The sequence below is a fragment of the Kickxella alabastrina genome (assembly GCF_025024165.1).
Source record: "Kickxella alabastrina strain RSA 675 chromosome Unknown BX661scaffold_9, whole genome shotgun sequence".
NCBI lineage: Eukaryota > Fungi > Kickxellomycota > Kickxellomycetes > Kickxellales > Kickxellaceae > Kickxella > Kickxella alabastrina.
In genome coordinates this window covers 448,692-466,314 of record NW_026251480.1, presented here as the reverse complement: position 1 = coordinate 466,314, position 17,623 = coordinate 448,692, and the positions used below count along the sequence as shown (strand labels likewise).

The 17,623-nt window shown below is 52.4% G+C and overlaps 8 protein-coding genes across 8 annotated transcripts; 4 read left to right on the top strand and 4 right to left on the bottom strand.

Moving 5' to 3' along the window:
- Positions 1-1,018: 1,018 nt before the first annotated feature.
- BX661DRAFT_101231 (uncharacterized protein) lies at positions 1,019-4,982 on the bottom strand. Its single transcript, XM_051532390.1, has one exon. The coding sequence runs from the start codon at positions 4,670-4,672 to the stop codon at positions 1,145-1,147; it is 3,528 nt and encodes a 1,175-aa protein (XP_051392222.1). The 5' UTR covers positions 4,673-4,982; the 3' UTR covers positions 1,019-1,144.
- Positions 4,983-5,791: 809 nt separating this feature from the next.
- On the bottom strand, positions 5,792-7,016 carry BX661DRAFT_181552 (uncharacterized protein). The gene has a single exon (XM_051535742.1). It carries the CDS (start codon positions 6,847-6,849, stop codon positions 5,875-5,877), a length of 975 nt encoding a protein of 324 aa, XP_051392221.1. The 5' UTR covers positions 6,850-7,016; the 3' UTR covers positions 5,792-5,874.
- Positions 7,017-7,609: 593 nt separating this feature from the next.
- Positions 7,610-8,647, top strand: BX661DRAFT_170637 (Pex12 amino terminal region-domain-containing protein; the record flags this gene model as incomplete). The annotated part of the gene is made up of 1 exon (XM_051533640.1): positions 7,610-8,647. The coding sequence occupies one exon, from the start codon at positions 7,610-7,612 to the stop codon at positions 8,645-8,647; it is 1,038 nt and encodes a 345-aa protein (XP_051392220.1).
- An 826-nt stretch (positions 8,648-9,473) lies between these two features.
- On the top strand, positions 9,474-10,304 carry BX661DRAFT_132839 (kinase-like domain-containing protein; the record flags this gene model as incomplete). The annotated part of the gene is made up of 1 exon (XM_051532605.1): positions 9,474-10,304. A coding segment is annotated over one exon (831 nt), but the record flags the coding sequence as incomplete, so codon positions are not given.
- An 840-nt stretch (positions 10,305-11,144) lies between these two features.
- Positions 11,145-12,737, top strand: BX661DRAFT_181549 (vacuolar membrane protein-domain-containing protein). The gene is given in 3 exon segments (XM_051535741.1): positions 11,145-11,206; positions 11,220-11,648; positions 11,839-12,737. 2 exon segments carry the CDS (start codon positions 11,248-11,250, stop codon positions 12,632-12,634), a joined length of 1,197 nt encoding a protein of 398 aa, XP_051392218.1. The 5' UTR covers positions 11,145-11,206; positions 11,220-11,247; the 3' UTR covers positions 12,635-12,737.
- BX661DRAFT_181547 (SRP54-type protein) lies at positions 12,738-14,724 on the bottom strand. The gene has a single exon (XM_051535740.1). It carries the CDS (start codon positions 14,657-14,659, stop codon positions 12,815-12,817), a length of 1,845 nt encoding a protein of 614 aa, XP_051392217.1. The 5' UTR covers positions 14,660-14,724; the 3' UTR covers positions 12,738-12,814.
- Positions 14,725-15,787: 1,063 nt separating this feature from the next.
- Positions 15,788-16,456, top strand: BX661DRAFT_101206 (PfpI family intracellular protease). The gene has a single exon (XM_051532388.1). It carries the CDS (start codon positions 15,837-15,839, stop codon positions 16,413-16,415), a length of 579 nt encoding a protein of 192 aa, XP_051392216.1. The 5' UTR covers positions 15,788-15,836; the 3' UTR covers positions 16,416-16,456.
- Positions 16,457-17,134, bottom strand: BX661DRAFT_101207 (uncharacterized protein). The gene has a single exon (XM_051532389.1). The coding sequence runs from the start codon at positions 16,911-16,913 to the stop codon at positions 16,497-16,499; it is 417 nt and encodes a 138-aa protein (XP_051392215.1). The 5' UTR covers positions 16,914-17,134; the 3' UTR covers positions 16,457-16,496.
- Positions 17,135-17,623: the final 489 nt, after the last annotated feature.

Here is a 17,623-nt window from a genome sequence, read left to right as displayed (position 1 = left end):
AACAGATCCATCTGCGCAGCCGTCGATCCAATAGAGTTTACGTGATGGGTGGTGGGAGACGGCCGCAACACGGGGTCCACAGGAGTGCGCAGCATTTTGCCAGTGTATTCAGGCAGCTGGTCATCCACGCTGCCGTTGGGGCTGTCAACATCGCTGTCGCTGCTGGTCTCAGAATCGGAAGACGAAGAGTCTGAAGACTCTGAGCTCGAAGATGAGCGGGGCTTAACATACCTGGCCATCGTGCCGGACCTCCGCCGGCTGCGGCGATCCGCAGAGGCATCTGAGTGCGAACCGTCCCCACTGCCAAGCATGCTGTTGCGAGAAATCACCAAGTGCGGCGGGATTGGACAGCGGCTGCGGTGAGCTTCGCGCACAGCCGAGGGCGACGGCCCCTCATCCTCGTCAGTGGTCATTCCCGGCTCCTGGTCAGCGGTGTTCTTGCTGGTATTGCTGGCGCTGTGCAAAGCAGTTTTAAAGCCAAAACCTAGTCCCAAGCGACGAGTGATAGTAGGGATGATATTCGATGCGCGCAAGGTAACACTTGGCTTTCTCTCAGGAGGGGTTGTGTGCGGCACCACCGCTTCCAGGGGAGCCGCAGCCGTTACCGCCTCCTCTGTTGTCCTTGCCACTGGGGACTCAAGCGAATGCGCTGGTTGGGGCGAGTAGTTGTAGGGCTGATGCCTGCGAGACTCGTTGTCACTGTCGTACCGCTTGGAATCCTTGGATATCATCTGCGACACAGTGGACGAGCGAAGCCGCAGGCTGCGCTGCTGCTGGCTGCTGTTGTGACTGTGGCTAAGCTCGTAATGGCTGCTGCGAGGGTTGCTCAAACCCGGCACTGCTGCCCTAGAAAAATGAGTCCTCGCCGCCGATGTAGCCGGCGACGTTGGTAAGGCTTCGGGATCGACGGTATTCAGCTGATCAGCGGTCGGCTGGTACGAGTGTCGGCGCGTGGGAGTTGACTTGCGGTTGGACTCGTCGGATACTGGCTTGGTGTAGAACACTTGGACCTGGGACATTGCCGGCCGATGCGGGTGCTGGCTCATGTACTGGGCGGCAGCGGGCAGAAGCAAGTTCATCTTGCGCGGCACCGTGCCCAGAATCGCGCCCGACGAAGCATTCGTCTGCTGGCCCCGGGCGTTGTTCAGACGCTTGGCCAACCGCAAAAACACATTGGACGAGCTGCGCGCGCCGCCATCGTCGCCCGCAATAGTGCCTGCGTCGGATGTGGGAGCCGGGGTTGTGGAAGGGGGGCTGTGGCAATTCCGCGGATATTTGGTGGCCGCGGTATGTTGGAGTTGCGCGTGTCTGGCGGCCGGCCAAAGCTGGACAGTGGACGGTTACTCGCTGCAGCCACTACAGTGATGTCGCCCTCAGCACCGTCACGCCCTTGTTGAGCCTGAGACTGAGACTGGGACTGAGTCTGTACGCTCGACTGGGGCAGTGTGCGAATACCAGGAATGCGCGACGGCGGCGGTGCCTGTGCTCCTGTTTGGCCAATATCTATGTCTGCTTCGTCTAACGGCTCCGCCTCTACGGGAGGCACACCGGGTGACTGTGGTGGCAGTGCCCTGTGCAGCAGGTCAAACAGCGGCTGTGTGATCTTCGAGCCGTACTCCGCCGCATACTTCATCTTGGACTTGCCTCGGCGACCGCGCAGCTCAGGGAATTCGGTCTGTCGCGGCAACCGCACGTCTTCGTCAACATCAGTCGCCACGCCTCCAATGAGCCGGGTCGTCGAATATGCTCTGCCAATATTTTTTCCTGCCGCAGCACCTGTCAGAGCCGCTTGGTCAGTAGCCATTTTATTCAGCTGAGCGGGCTGCTTCGGAGCATGGAGTTGCTGATACTGATGCTGCTGTTGCTGTTGCTGCGGCGGCTGTTCCTGTTGCGGTTGCTGTTGCGGTTGCTGAGTTTGATGTTGCTGAGCAATGGTCTTGAGTCCACCGACGCCACCAGCGCGAGCGTGCTTTCCACGGGCCTCGAGTGCCTCGGCATTGCGGCGTTGCTTCTCCTGTGCGCGCTCTTGACGAATGCGTTCCTTGCGCATGGCCTCCATAGACAGGCGCCGGTGCAAGCGCGACATGCGCGGATACTCACGCTCCTCAATGCTGCTCGACCGGCTCAGCGAAGTCATAGTGTCGGCAAAATTCTCCGAGCTTGGCGATGAGCTCAGCTGCGGCATTGCAAACGACGTAGCAACAGCTGGGATGTCCGCGGCCGGCATCATATTGTGGTGGTGGGCGGCCGTGTGCAGCTCGTCAATTATTTGAAGAGAATCAATCTCGTGCTCCTTGAGATGTGCGGGCTCAATCGTCACTACTGCGCCATCGGCCGTGCTTGTGCGCTTGAGGTTCGCCGCACGGTTGGTCGCGTCGAGCTGAATGAACGTCTGCGCTAGCTCTGAGAATTGTAAATTCCACTCAACAACCTTTGCTTGCAAGGCTTCGTAGACCACGACGACAACGAGCGTGTCAGCCGGATGCGTGTTGCGCATTGTCTGCTCTAGAGTCTGCTGGAAGTACACTTGCTCGGTCGCAGCGCGCGCAGCCAGGTCCTGCAGCACATGTCGGCATTCCTCGGCCTTGTGGGCGTACACCAGATCACGGGGGAAGGCGTCCAGACGGCTGAGCAGCGAAGTGTAATAGGCGTCCATCCGGGTCCGCAGCTCGGCAGCCTCTTGCTCTTTGAGGCGAATGCTGACGTCCATGTTAAAATACAGCGGGGTTGTCGGCGTGGCGATGCTCCATATGGGAAACGACGAATACTCAAAGCGCACAATCATGTTGCGCAACGCAAAGCACCGCACGTGATCCCTGTGGATGTCGTGGGGACATAGGAGGGCGCGGGGGAGCAGCGGGGCATTGTAGAACGTGGTCTCCAAGTACTTTCCAAACGAGTAGCGCCATGAAGCGTCGGACATGCGGGTTACAGGCGAATGTTTCTTGCAGCGCTTGCACTCGCTCCACATGAGGATGACCTCGCTCAGACGCTCGATCGGGCACGGGTGCTCGTCTACGGTCACGTCAATCCGGCCGTGGTTGTGGATGTAGCTGCGCTGGTGCTCGTACATTGGATGTGTGCACCTGCGGTTGCCGCTGGGGCAGTTGTACCGAAGGTCAAAGCAGATTTCCTCAAGGTACTGGCCCAGAGTGACGTCGGTGAAGCTATAAAAGGCGATCGGATGGTACTGCGGCCCAAGACATAACATGTACTCATGCTTGCGGCAGGTCACCATGTATGTCACCACGATGCTCTGGTAGTCCCACATGCTCACTGCCTGCGGGTTTGCCTCGAGGAACATCTTTCCGGCGTGAATGTAGCTTTCGTGCAGCGCAACCTCGCTCTCGTACTGCTGCCTCATGCGGCTGAGGCTGGCTGCGCTCTGCTGCTGCCGCGACACTAGGAATGCAACACCAGAGACGCCAAACGTGCCAGAAACGCCGTCGTTGCTGCTGGTGCTACCGTTGCCGCCAGTAATTGAAGTTAGATCCCGGAAAACATTTGACATCTTGTTGAACCGCTCAGTGACCGCTCTAATAGCAAGCTCGCGCTCTCGCATGCACACAAGGACGTGTGGTGGTGGTATACGCACACAGGACGACGATGACAGCGCAATATTGTACTCGCTCAGGGCTTGCAGTGCCAGCGACTGGTTATCAGCATCCTGAGAAGCGGCTGCAGCAGCGACAGAAGTCGAGTTCGGATCGTTCCAGGCGCCGTCGTAGTTGCCAGGCGCTGCCAGCACAAACTCATTGACCAGCAATAATCCCTCAAGGTACATGCTGTACGCCAGGCACACCACCAAATCGACCACCTGTTTGATCTCGCCGAGCTTGGCAAACGACTCGCCACGCAAAACAATAGTCCCGCCGAGCTCCTCAATGCACCCGTCGAGGAAGATAAACGACTTGCGATAGCCAGCCAGCGACTCGTGCTCGTATGTCTGCACAGCTAGCGACGAGCAAGTGCCGGTTTTTGGGTAGTCGCTGAACCGATCCATTGACGTAACAATATCTGCTCCAGTGCACCGTGCCACAGCCCTAATTACACTGCGTTTGACACCATAGGCAACAGCAATACGGTGACGCATCAGGCCCTCGAGCACGCGTCTGGGCACGGTCTTCTCGGCCAGTACGAGATCTGGAGCGGCATCAGCGATGCGCTGCACAAGCTTTTCGGTGAACCCCTGTTGTACGCGCAGCTCGTCATCAAAAGACGTGTACTTGGATGGCGCGCTAACCTCCAGGGTCATGGTCAGAAGCATGATCTGCGGCGAATCCAGGTACTGGGGCATGCGGCGGTGAGCCAGGTTTTTTGTGAATACAATACCGGTGACGTATTGGCTGTCAGCGGGCGTGCCCCCAGGGATGCGCTTGATGCGCACATAGCGGCGCAGATCCATGTTGTCCCCGGCCTTGACGCTCGGACGCACCTTCTGCACGGCGTTCATCGCTAGGTCGAACACCACCTGGTCCCACCCGGCGTCCTCCGACACCTCAATCTCATCCAGCAGCTGCCGAATGACCACGGATAGGTGCTGGCACGCAAACTGCGTCAACACACTCTCCGAGCCAATTTCTTGTACGCGCTGCCGCGCGCGATTGTTGAAGTCATCGATGACAGCAAGCTCATCGTGCAGCTTGCCTGAAGACGACGCCTCACGCCGCATTTTCCGCAGCCGCTCGCTATGCAAGGGCAGCCCACTGGCACCGAATGTGGTTGCGGATGCAGCTGGCCTACAAGCTGGGGCAGGATTGACCGTGCCCGCTCCATCTCGTTTCCCTGCGTGCCCAGCTCGTGCGACAAAAATGCGCACTCATTTTTGTCATCTTGTGCGGCAATCTCGACTGCGTTTGCGCGGAATGGCACGTCCCACTCGTCATTAAAATACGCGGGCGCAGCAGTGTTACCGGCGTTACCAGTACCAACGCCCTTGCCGCCGATGCTCGCACCTGCCACGCTTTTAGCGCCAGCACCTGTGCCTGCAGCAGTTGTGACCACAGACGTCTCGGAGCGCTCTACGTGCCCAGAACTGCTGGCAGAGTCCTTCCTCATCGCATTCCTGTCTGTCGCCCCGTCTGTGGATCCCATCCGCACGGGTGGCCGGGGCGAGAATCCGGGTCCTTGTTGGTTGGCGCGCAAAGCCACCAACGAGGCTGATCCCGCACCCTGAGAGTTGGGCTCAGGCCGCACGGTGTCGGCCACCCGGCTGAATTCAACCTCGGGGTCCGGCCGTGTCACTTCGGCCATCGCGCATGGCTGCTTGCCTGGCCGTCGGAAATTGCTTAGTATGGAATACGTGTTCTGTTTGCGCGTCGACTCTGTGATGACTGTATTTTTAGTGCTGCTGTTACTGCTGCTGTTGTTGCTTTTGTTGCTGTTGCTCGGCGTAGGCGACGTCAAATTGTCGTCATTTTGTTGTGGAGCTGGGGTGGCCCTGGTCAAATTGGTTCGTCGGTATAGTGCCTGCAGAAAGCGGCTCTTTGGCGAGGTCGGCGACGCCTGCCCCGACTCTTGTTTCCCCTGCTGCTTACCGCCAAACATTGGAATGTGAGGAGCGAGTGAGTAGTGAGCGAAATGTCAATAAGTAGAATGCAAAAATGGTAATACAAGATTGGAAGCAATAACCGAATAAATAATACAAAAAGCTTGTTGCAGAAAAAAGGCGAGGTTTCCAGGCCTTCGGTGTTCAAAACGCAGTAAAATAGTAGCATGACCCGCCTTTGATGCGCAGGCGCAGGCGCATATATCAAAAAGAGTGCAAAGACAACGCAAGTCGATCAAGAAATGAAACAACTAAATGTCAAATTTTATTTGGTTATGGATAAAAACAAAATTTCAAATTCTTTTACTATACTCCAAGCTCACTGGCTAAACCAGCGCAACAATGACAAAAATAGCAGCAGCAATGCCCATTCCGCTCTTTACCGTAGCGGCGCTCAGCGGCACAAATGGCTTCGGCTCAAACAGCGTGTAGGACTCCACAGTATATTCGCCGTCGCCGCCAACGACCGGAGCATCGGCCGACGCGCAAACAGCCTTGTCATTAACTAAAGAGCACAGGTTATTATCGCTGCACCCGTATGTGCGCCAGTAAGTGCCATCGCATGTCTGGTACTTGCTCGAGTCAGAGGCATCGCAGCGCTGCTCGTTCTTCTTTGAACAGGGCTCGAGCGCCACAATGACCTGGTTCTTATCGATGCACGCAATTTCTCCCTTGTTGTTGTTGCCGCAAATATCTGACCCGCCGCAGGTCTGGTTAACCCAGATGTTCTTCTCGCACGACTGGAATGCATTGGATCCGGATCCCACGCAGCGCTTTTCGCCGTTATTGTCGCATGACTCGCTCGGCGGCTTGGTCGTGGTATCCTCTTCGGTCATTTCTGTGGATTCATCGTCATTGTTATTGTCGTCGCCGCTATTTTCAGTTGAGAGGGAGTCGCTGTTTGTGCTTTTCTTTGTATTTTCAGTCTCCTTGGTGCTGGACGATATGTGAGTCTCGGTGCTGGTGGTGGAAGTGCTGGTGCGACTGGAGGTGCTCGAAGTAGATTCTGTAGTTGGCTCGGATGCTGATGCGGTCGGAGAATTGGACGTTTCAGATACAGGTCCTTTGTCTTCGGAATTATCATCAGTACTGTCATCCGCATTGTTGGTTGCACTCGTGGAATCATCTGCATGACCAATATGTGTGATTTCATTAGCGCCATCAATAGGACTCTGCTGGCGTTTCTGGATACCGGATCCAGAGCCGTTGGAGCCGCTGATGGGCATTGTGGCAGCCGCGGCAGCAGTTGAAGCGGCCAGAGCTGCAGCAAATATGATTGTTGATGCTGGGACTAACTTCATTATTGAACAAATGAAAAATAAAAAGTATCTCCAGTGGTAGTAATAAAAAAAGAGCAGTATGTAAAATGCAATAAAAAACTATAGAAACGCACGAAAAGAGAAAGAGAAAAGGCAAAGTCATTGTGAACATTAGAATGGCGTGCCAGTCACTTTTGAGCCAGCCAAAAATAAAAATATCGTACAAAATTACAAAGGGAGGCGAGATGTTGGGCTCTCCTTTGCCCAGTTGAAAATGGAAAACACGCGGTGGAAATGAAAATAGAAAAGATTTTCGTGTGGAGTATACTGTGCACTGAAGAGTGTGGCTGTGAATGCAGCCATTCTCACGAGCCCATCGATTTTTGTATCAGTATATTCCACCTGTACCTAATTTGCACCAAGTATAATTCATGCGTTAGCTATTGATACAGAATGAATCTGCCAAGTATTGTTTATCGGCACAGCGGTCTGAATCCTAGATCTGCAGAACTGATTGTTTTACGACTATAAAGCACGTGATGATGACGGGAAACAGTTTTGCTTGATTTAAAAAATTGTCGCTCAAAAATGAGCGTCACTGTTCCCCCCATCTCACATGCCTGCGGCTCTCTCTTTGTTAATTTTTTGTTTGCCACCGTTTTGTAACTATTATTTGTGTATTTTTATCCGCCTTTTTTATCCTGCCACTCTACAACATTTTGGCACAATTCAACTGAATTTGCCAATGAGCACCACCGAGGACTATTCACAGCGATCCGCAGCAGCAACAGCAACACCAACAATGCTGCCGCAAGAAGCGCCACAGCAGCCATGGAGGCAGTCGTGGCTTGAGGCCGATGCGCGGCTCCGGAGCAGCACCTCTGCAATGGTGACACACACAGTGGTATCGCGCAACGCGCGAGTGAACAAGCTGGACGCTGACCTTCTGGATGACGAGCTCGCTGATATGCTGCGCGAGCCCGTGTCCAAGGCCATGTCGCTGCTACGGCCAGGGCTCGTGGAGACTTACAGGCTAGAGGTGGATACGGCAATCCGGGCGCTACTCTTCTGGCTCTCTGTGGGGTCGCACCGGCGGGCAACCTACGGCCAAGCCCTGCAGAACCTGACATACGCGGGTGCCAAAAAGCTGTCCTGGCGGATCCACGCATTCGGACTGGCGTCCATTGGCGGCGGCTACGCGTGGGCGCGCGCAATGCAACATATGTCTCGCTGTGGATGGGCCAGTGCTCCATGGCAGAGCTTGCGCAATAGGATTTGGCGGATGGCTGGTTGGCTGGAGCGCGCTTCCAAGGTGGCGGCGCTGGCAAACCTGCTGGCGTTTTTTGCTGCCGGACAGTACAAGAGTGTCTTGGAGCGGGTGCTGGGCCTGCGGCTTGTTAGTGCGCGGCCGCAGATGGCGCAATCAGTGTCGTTTGAGTTTCTTAACCGGCAGCTTGTGTGGCATGCATTCACCGAGTTTGTCATGTTTGCACTGCCCCTGCTGAAACCCGCCAGAGCGCGCGCCTGGGCGGTGCGCAACGTGCGCGCTGTTCTGCGGCTCCCGCCGGCTGCTATTGACCCAGTGATCGAGAAGCTGCCCGAGAGCGTCTGTGCCATTTGCTTCTCGACGGCTACCGCCGATTCCAGCGTGCCGGTGGAGCCGTCATCGTGCCTTGTTTCAAACCCCTACATTGCCGACTGCGGACACAGTTACTGCTACGTGTGCATCAAGACGCGGCTGATGGTTGAGGGCAGCGAGTGCTCGTGTCTGCGGTGCGGACATAAAGTCGAAAGCATTTGCCAGCATGCTGAGATACGAAACGCGAGTGATGATATTTGACTGCGCCATTTTTTCGTCTTTTATTATTACCGATTTATGAGACGCGTCTGTTTCTTTCTTGATCAATGTGCAAAACGCGTGTTCGTTTATTTTTTGCTATATTCTGAGACAAAAAAATACAAAAACGTGATTTTCGCCTTCCGGTTGTTCTCTTTCCGCAGGAAAAATTGCAAATAAAACTTGGGGGATGCAGGTTCTCTCGTTTCAAACTCTGTTTTCCCCTTTCTTTTTCCAATTTCTCCAATTTCCTCCATTTTCAGCTCATTTCCCTACGACAACTCGGCAATTACTATTTTATATTTTATATTTTATATTTAGCTCTACTCTCTACAAACAGCAGCAGCAAACAATGGCGTCTCCCGATGATCACTTTGACTTTACCCAGCCGACACAGCCCTTCGAGGAAGCCACACAGGCGACCGCCACACCAGACGAGTCATTACTGATTCTCGCACGCGAAAGACCCGTCGGCAAGCTGGTTTGGAAGCGCAGCAACCAGACATCGGACCACGAGCTGTTCCTCAATCTGCCGGTGGTCGTTGGGCGGCACCGGTCGTGCGACATCCAGATCACAAGCAGCGTGTCTTCAAACAAGCACTGCACAATAACAGCATCGTTTGACCAGGAGTCGATGGGCTACTTGATAGTGTGCGAGGACCTGAGCTCCAACGGTACATTTTGGAACGGCAAAAAGATTGGCAAAAGCCGCTCCGTCATCCTGTCGCACGGCGACGTTGTTGAGATCAAGCGGGGTTACTTTTTCACGTACCTGCAGCTGACGAAGCGCCACAAGGAGCAGGGCGATGGGGGCGACATGCTGGGCGGCAAGTACCAGATCACAGAGACTGTCCTGGGAAAGGGCACGTTTGCCGAGATCAAGCTCGTGTACAAGAAGGATTCTCAAAAGCAGATGGCAGTCAAGATTATGGAGAAGCGCAACTTTAGCGTCAACGGAACGGCCGGCGGCGGAACCAACTATATCCACGAGATTAACCTTTTGCGTGCCATCCGCCATCCCAACATTGTCCGCGTCTACGATGTTGTCGAGACGCCACGCAACGTGTATATTTTCATGCCGCTTTTGCGCGGCGGCGACCTCTTTGACTACATCCTGGAGAACGAGCGGCTGGCCGAGGACGAGGCCAAATTCATCATCTACCAGGTGTTGCGCGCCCTCAAGTACTTGCACGACGCAAACATTGCGCACCGCGACCTCAAGCCCGAAAACACGCTGCTGGCCAGCAACAAGCCGTATAGCCGGATCATGCTGACGGACTTTGGCATGGCCAAGGCCGCCGGCCGCCGGGAGCTGATGAAGACCATGTGCGGGACCTTCCAGTACATTGCTCCCGAGATGATATCCTCAGGTGCCAAGCCCGGCGAGCACGTGAAGCAGGGGTACACCACGGCGGTGGACTGTTGGAGTTTGGGCGTGATGACGTACGCCATGGTCTCGGGCATGCTGCCGTTTAGTGACGACGAGGGCAATCCCCAGATTCTTTTCTCGCAGATCCTCTCCGGGTACCTTGATTTCACCGCCCCATGCTGGCGCGAGCTCAGCCTGGAGTGCCAGTCGTTTGTCTTTAACCTGCTCCGCGTCAACCCAGACAAGCGAATGAGCGTCGATAAGGCCTTGCAGCACTCGTGGATCCTAAAGGACGAGCCGCGGCTGCTCAAATTGTACAACACATGCATTGACACCAATAGCACCGACGATGTACCGGGCACGCCTGAGACCCCCACGACGCCGTCTTCAAATATAGGTGCTGGGAAGTCCACTGCTGCTAAAAGAAGGATTTTCGACGATGATGAGGACGACGAGTACGATGACGGCACAACCACAGCTGTGAGCACGCCGAAGAGCGAGCATCAGCATCAGCGGCATGGGGAGACGTCTGGATTGTCTGTAGATTCGGGTACCACTCGCGCAGCCGATGATTTCGTCACTGTCATGGGCCCGCCCCCGGCGAAACGCCACCACCAGTAAAGGCAAGAATGCAATGTGCGTGTAATTGAACCGATTTTTCTTTATTTTTGCATGGTCAAATTGATATTTTAAACAGGTTTTAACGACAGTATTATCTTGTGCAATATTTTTTCTTCAAATATGAACTGCGTTGAGTTCCTGAAATACAAGAAATACCTGAATTTTATACCTTTTACTTCTTGGATTGCAGAAATCAAGCCACATACACATAAACACACAAACACATACATGCGCATGCTTGATTCGATATGAACCCGCGTCGCATTCAATGTTTGCTCTGAATCTGTTTCTTTCATCGAGCGAATCTCGCTGCAGGATCGTAAAATAGTCGAAAAATGAATAATACTTTTTAAAAGACAGAAAAAGAGGCTCGCATTTGACATGAAGACATTTTAAGTATGCAAAAGAGCAGCGGTTTTATTCTACTTTTGGACTCTTTTTTTGCAGACCCTGTTCCTTTCCCCCAAACAATATTTTTTGTTTATTTGTCCGCATCCTCAATTCCAATAGTTTTCCAGTTTTCAATAGCCCAAATTCAATTCGACCTGTCCTTACACACATACACGCACACGCACACGCACACCACACACACACACACATAAACAGCCAGACAATGAATACCACCTCTCTCATAGACACATTGGCAGCTACGGCTTCGACAGCCGTCTCCGCACTCATATCATCATCCACAATGGCAGAGACCCTGCTTCAACCCACCCCATCAACGGCCATTGGCGCTGTCTCTGCGCTACTGCCGTCAACAGACGAAGTGTTCAAGTGCCGGTTGGTAGGGCCCTTCTCCCTCGTGGTTCAGACAATTGTCGGCACCCTGGGCTTTTCTACACTTGTGATTAAGCGGCACTTTGAGAAGCCACGCCGTCCATGGCTCGTATGGTCCTTTGATGTCAGCAAGCAGGTCATTGGTGGTAGTATGATGCACATGAGCAACTTGCTGGTTGCGGCGCTGAGCGGCCGAGGCCCGGAGGGTGAAAACATGACCAATCCATGCTCGTGGTAAGTTTTTTAATTTTTAATTTGTAATCCCTATTTTTCTTTTTTAAAAAGGAGAACGCGATAATGAGGGTGGCGGGACTTTTACACCTGCCACCGCAGCAGCCTTATATTCTTCAATTTGCCGGTTACTATAAATAACTTGGATTTCGCAAAATTTTGCTTGTTGCGGGATTTTTTTAATATTTTGTAGGTACGTGCTTAACCTAACCTTGGACTGCACCCTGGGCGTGCTCATTGTCGCGGGCTTTTTGACACTGTACGGGAATATAGCGCAGCGACTTCAAATCACCGGCCTCGAGTCTGGGCACTACGGCGATCCGCCCAACTGGCGTCGGTGGATAAAGCAAGCGAGCATATTCTGCGCCAGCATGATTAGCATGAAGCTCACTGTCATCCTGCTTATAACCTTGATGCCATTCCTTGTGGCAATCGGCGACGGAATCCTCAAGCCGGTACAAATGCTGCACAGTCCACATTTTGAAATCATCTTTGTCATGGCCATTTGGCCCCTGACGCTCAACATCTTTGAATCCTGGGTCCTCGACCAGTTCATCAAGAGGAAGCTCAACCACCGGGATGCGGCATCTGTGCATGTACATGGTGCCATGGTTGCCGGGGACGAAGACAGCCTTTATGATGCGGCTGCCAGGTTCAGCACTTCCTTTGAAATGTCGTCGTCGTCGGTGGGAAGCAGGAATGTCCACAGGTCGTCTGCGTTGCATGCTCCGCGGCAGGTGTCGATGGACATGTCGGAGTTTGAGATTGGCATTATCAGCGATGGCGAGGATGAGGCTATAGGCAGTATGAATGCGCACGGTGGCAAACGGGATAGCCGCTTGCACCCGTCATACATGGTTGGTATAGGCGCAGAAGCGGCCGTCGGTGGCACCTACAAGCAAAAGAATTCTCTGGATCTGGATGCCAGCAGCGACGAAGATCTGGATTCCAAGCTGTTGGCCAAGCAGAGCAAACTGCACAACAGCTAGCGTGTGCACTGTTAGCAGCAAATCAAAAAACAAGACATGGCATTAGCACGAGAGAGATGGGATGAATACATATGTACAAAACCAAGCTCAATGCATTTTTATGGTCTATTTAAAATTTTCTACAATAATTTACTCAAAAGACACGTTTCAAAGGGTTCTCAAGCAGCTCGGCTGTCATGCCTATGCACGCAGCAGCGCGCGGATAACTTGGGAGACGTTCATCTTGCGCAGATCAGTGTATGTCTGGCCCGTGCCGACAAATATGATCGGCTGCCCCGTGGTGTATGTCATGGACAGAGCGGCGCCAACGCGATCGTCGATTGTGTCGAACTTTGTCAAAATGATGCCATCAATATGTCTGGGTTTCGACTGGCCCGAAAAGTCGCGCAGCGCGCGGTTGAACTTTTCAAGCTGGTCCACGGCCTCGTTGCCCACTAGGGCCTCGCCGACGAACAAAATCTTGTCGGGGCTGTTGACGCTCACGAGCTTCGCCAGGGCGCGCATCAGTGGCTCATTATCCTGCATACGGCCGGCTGTGTCAATCAGCACGACATCAAAGCCGTTGCTCGCGCCAAAAGTAATAGCATCCTTGGCGATCGTAGCCGAATCCTTGCCATAGCCGCGTTCAAAAATCTCGACGTTCTGGTTATTCGAAAGCGCGCGCAGATTGCGCACATGCACACGCAGCTGCTCGACAGCACCCGAGCGGAAGGTATCGCAGGCGGCAATCAGCACGCGCTTGTTGTTCTGCAGGAGCCAATAGCAGACCTTGGACAGATTGGTTGACTTGCCGACGCCGTTGACGCCGACAAACGCCATGGTGTACGGGCGGCCCTTCTGCTGCGCGTGCTCGATGTCGCGGATAATGTCTGTGGATGACACGGGTGTCAGAATGCGTGTCAGCGCAGTCTCCATGCTCTGCTCAACCAGCTGGCGAATGTTCTGCAGACCGCCAACGCGCACACCAAGCATACCCTTGGCCACGGTCTTGCAGATCTCGTTGGCAATATCGGACGCGACGTTCTTGTTTGCCAGGTGCTCGCGCATTCGCGCCATGGGCTCCGCTAGAATGTCGGCTGTGAGCACGCGCCCGCTTGTCAAGTTTTTAAACATGCCAAAGAAGCCACCTCCAGAACCCTTGCTGTCCTTTGCCTCACTGTCGCTGCCGCCGTCGTTGTCGCTAAGCAGGACAAAGCTATCGCTATCTCCAGAGCCTGTCGAGCGCTCGGCCACGTCAGCAACCTCGTAGATGCCATCGGCCGTGCGCGCGCCGCGCGAGTTCTCGTCGACCAAAGCTGAGACCAAGTGGCTACCCATATCTTCGTTACCGCCATTTGCGCCGCTGTAGTCCAGTGCATGCATGCTCTCCTTGGTAACCTGGCCGTCCCACACGCGCTTCTCCTTGCCCTTCTTCTCTGCCTTCTTCCCGGTCTTCTTTGCCTCTTCACCATTGCGGCGCTCTCCGAACGAACGCATCTTGCTGCCAGCGCGACGACTCGGCGCCAGCAGCTCCATCTCGCCGGCCTGCGCCAGCTCCTCCAGCTCAAGCTTGGCGCCCTTTGCCGTCGTCTGGAACTTCTTTGTGTCTTCAAACTTTCGTGGCTGAGAATGCCTGCTCTGTCGCTCGTGCTGTTCGCGATCCTCGACGGCCCGCATGACCTGCTCAAATTCGTCGTCAAAATCACCAAAGTTTGGAATATCCAGGCAGTCGGAGTCCATCAGCTGCTTAATTTCGCTCTCAAAGCGCGCAATGAAGTGGCGCTTGACGTGCTTCAGCAGATCTTCGATGTAGGGTAGCTGCAGTATTTTCTGGTACACGGCAATAAATATCACGTTGAGCTCATTGGCGAACGTCCACTGCAGCGTGTACGCGCCCGACATGTATTTGCTGCTGCTGTCCGTGCGCGTGCTCTGAATGAGCACATCTTGTACGAGCGAATCCACCGGATGCCCACCGACCGAGACGTAGTCGTTCGACCACAGCAGGATGCCGCCCTTGGTTGCAATGACAAATTGGTCGAGCATTATTTTTTGCAAATGTAGATGTGTTAGAGCAGGAAAAATATGGAATATTTCGAATATTTAAAAAAATAAAGAAGCTTGCAGAAAGCGGTTGGTCATATGAACCAGGAACCACAGTGCTGGCGCCAAAGGTGTGCATGACTGTGATCCGTGTGCTTGAACAATTACACTTTGATTATCAGTAGCTTAATTTTAGCTGTGCATATTTATCTTTTATTCGATCTGTATGTCCGATATACCGGTTAGCCGCCAAATCAGTAGTAACAGGCGAACACGTTGGCCATTAGTTTTTCCCCACCTTATCCAGCTGGACGCGCCATACATCTGGTATCGTTGCCATTGCTGGTATAAAAAAGTGGAAAGTATGAATCCCACGGTTCAGACGCTCAGCAACTAGAAGTATCATTAGGAGTTTTGGAGTGCAAAACTCCCTTTATATTTGTTTTTTGGTTAAACGCTCGTATATTTTGTTTGGCTGTCGATTTGGTTCAGAAAATGTAACTGTAAAAGAACTACAGTCAAGAATAGTTAGCAATACTAGCTCATCTCAAGCAAAAATGTAATTTCCAAAGTTCAAAGAATGTTTGTAAAGCACTCTCGACTAGTGTTGTAAATAGTTGGCTTACAAGTGTATTACTTAATTGTCCTTTCACAGCTCACTCAAAAAACACAGGATTCAAAAACACTATTGATTTATGACACCAGATAAATCATAAAACGAGGTCCGACATTTCATAGAATTCAGAGACAGTGCTCAAGGACAAGACCAAGACCGCCGTCGAGTCCAACATCAAGTTTAGGTGTTGGAACCGCAACACTGCATTGGTGTGCAATTTTATTCTGATATTCCTATATCGTTGCGACTTTGGTGCGCGCCACCCAGCTTTCAAATTCCGTGGTAGACCACCAAATGATCCGAATTCCGGGTCTAAGCGCAACAAGTCTGGATAATTGTGTATCCTTTTCCTCACATCATGGCAGCTATTACTGCCTGACAGTTCAATCCCTACTGGGTAAAACCAATGACAGCAGATGGGAAACTAGGGCCTTTGTGCAAAACTCTATAATAATAATTACGTTTTTCGTGTTATTATGTTCTCGATTTGAATCTTGTTTTTTATCTCCCTTTTGTTTATCTTTTTCTACCAAAATTGACTCATAATACCTCTTATTTACTAAAATGAAAATCCTGCTTCTCGCCGGCGATTACATCGAGGACTACGAGCTGTACGCTCCACTCAAGGCGCTTGAGATGCTGGACATTGACGTCCACATTGTATGCCCCGACAAGAAGGCCGGAGACACTATTCAGACTGCGCTGCACATCGTTGATGGCTGGCAGACATACTCGGAGCGCCCCGGCCACCCGTTCGAGCTTGAGCACACCTTCTCAGACATCAACCTCGATGACTACGCCGGCCTGGTCGTTCCCGGCGGCCGCTTCCCCGAGTACCAGCGCTATGACCAGCGCGTGTTGGATATCATCATCCACTTCTTTGACCAGAAGAAGCCCGTGGCGGCCGTCTGCCATGGACTGCAGCTTCTGGCTGCTGCTGGTGTGCTTAAGGGCCGCTCGTGTTCGGCATTCCCCATGTGCAAGCTCGACGTTATTGCTGGGGGCGGCAAGTACGTTGACTTTGATGCGTTTAGCAAGAATGTGCATGTTGACGGGAACCTGGTCTCGGCGCCTGCGTACCCTGCCATCGGTGTCTGGCTGCGCGAGTTTATCAAACTTCTTGGCGTCAAAGTCACTCTCTAATGGTGCATTTGCTTTTACTATCTATTTTTCGTGACTAATTATATAAAAATGACATTGCAACAAAAACGATGTTTTTTTACATCACGCTCGCTTTGGCGGCGCCGAGGCGTTGTTGGAAACATTAGCCCCGCCCTGTTTAGCTTCGCCGCTGTTCTTTGCCGCTTCCTCTTCGGACGTCACTGACGCCTGGTGCAACTCCAACAGCTGCTCAGCCTTGTCGTCATCGAGCCTCTCGATCAAGTCCGCATCGAGGTGCTTGCCAATACCCGTGGAGGATCCCTCCATGCGTTCGCTGCTGAGATCCCGAGTCTGCTCCTTGAGAAGATCGAGGTATGATGTCCACTGAGTGAAGAACGGTTCGAGGAACCGTTTGTCTGTGACTGCTCTGTGACTGCGAAACTCAGCACGCACGTACTGGTCGCCGACAAACCGCATCTCCTGGGGAAGTCTCCGGTGGGTCCGCAGAATGTTTCTGAACAAATGCTTAGCATTCACCATCGTTGTAAAAAAAAGTGTAAATTTTGGGTTGAATTATTGGGTTGAGAAAAAGAGAATAAAAATAAAATAAAATAAAAGTTTAAATGGTAAGGGATAATTGGGCTCGGAGATTTTGCAATTTTTTGGATATCAAAATCGCAAAAGTCGCATATTTCCAAGAAAAAGATAAGGGTTGAAATTGCTGCGATATTAGCTCCGAGTTTTTTTTAGTAAAAAAATTCCTTCATCTTGCAGCGAAATCGACCGCTTAGATTGTTGAGTCAATTCATTCGTTTAAATATGTGATGAAACAAAACAAGCACGCAAAATTTTCATTTAAGTGGCAGTTTATTCGTAAAGAATGGCTCTTAAGAATATTAATGCACCATATATCAGAGCAGCAAAAAAAAGTTGTCAGTTAAGATTGAAGACCATGCCTTTTCCACGAAAAAGTTGGACTTTTCAATAAGGAAGCCTGAAATTGAGGAGGTAGTAGATTATGTAATTGGTGTGCTCAATTAAAAAAATCATCTCGGTAAATATATTTCCCAGCGAGCTCGTCATCATTGTATAGCACGATAACAGACAGCACAACACTAGGTTTTATCAACAGCTCATCCTTCAAGTCCCTTATAGTGCGAGACATCCTTGGCGGTAAATCAGCAGTACGTATGCACCAGAGTTGTATATTTCTCTCCACATTGCCCTCGCCATTGTCAAGATGTCAAAAT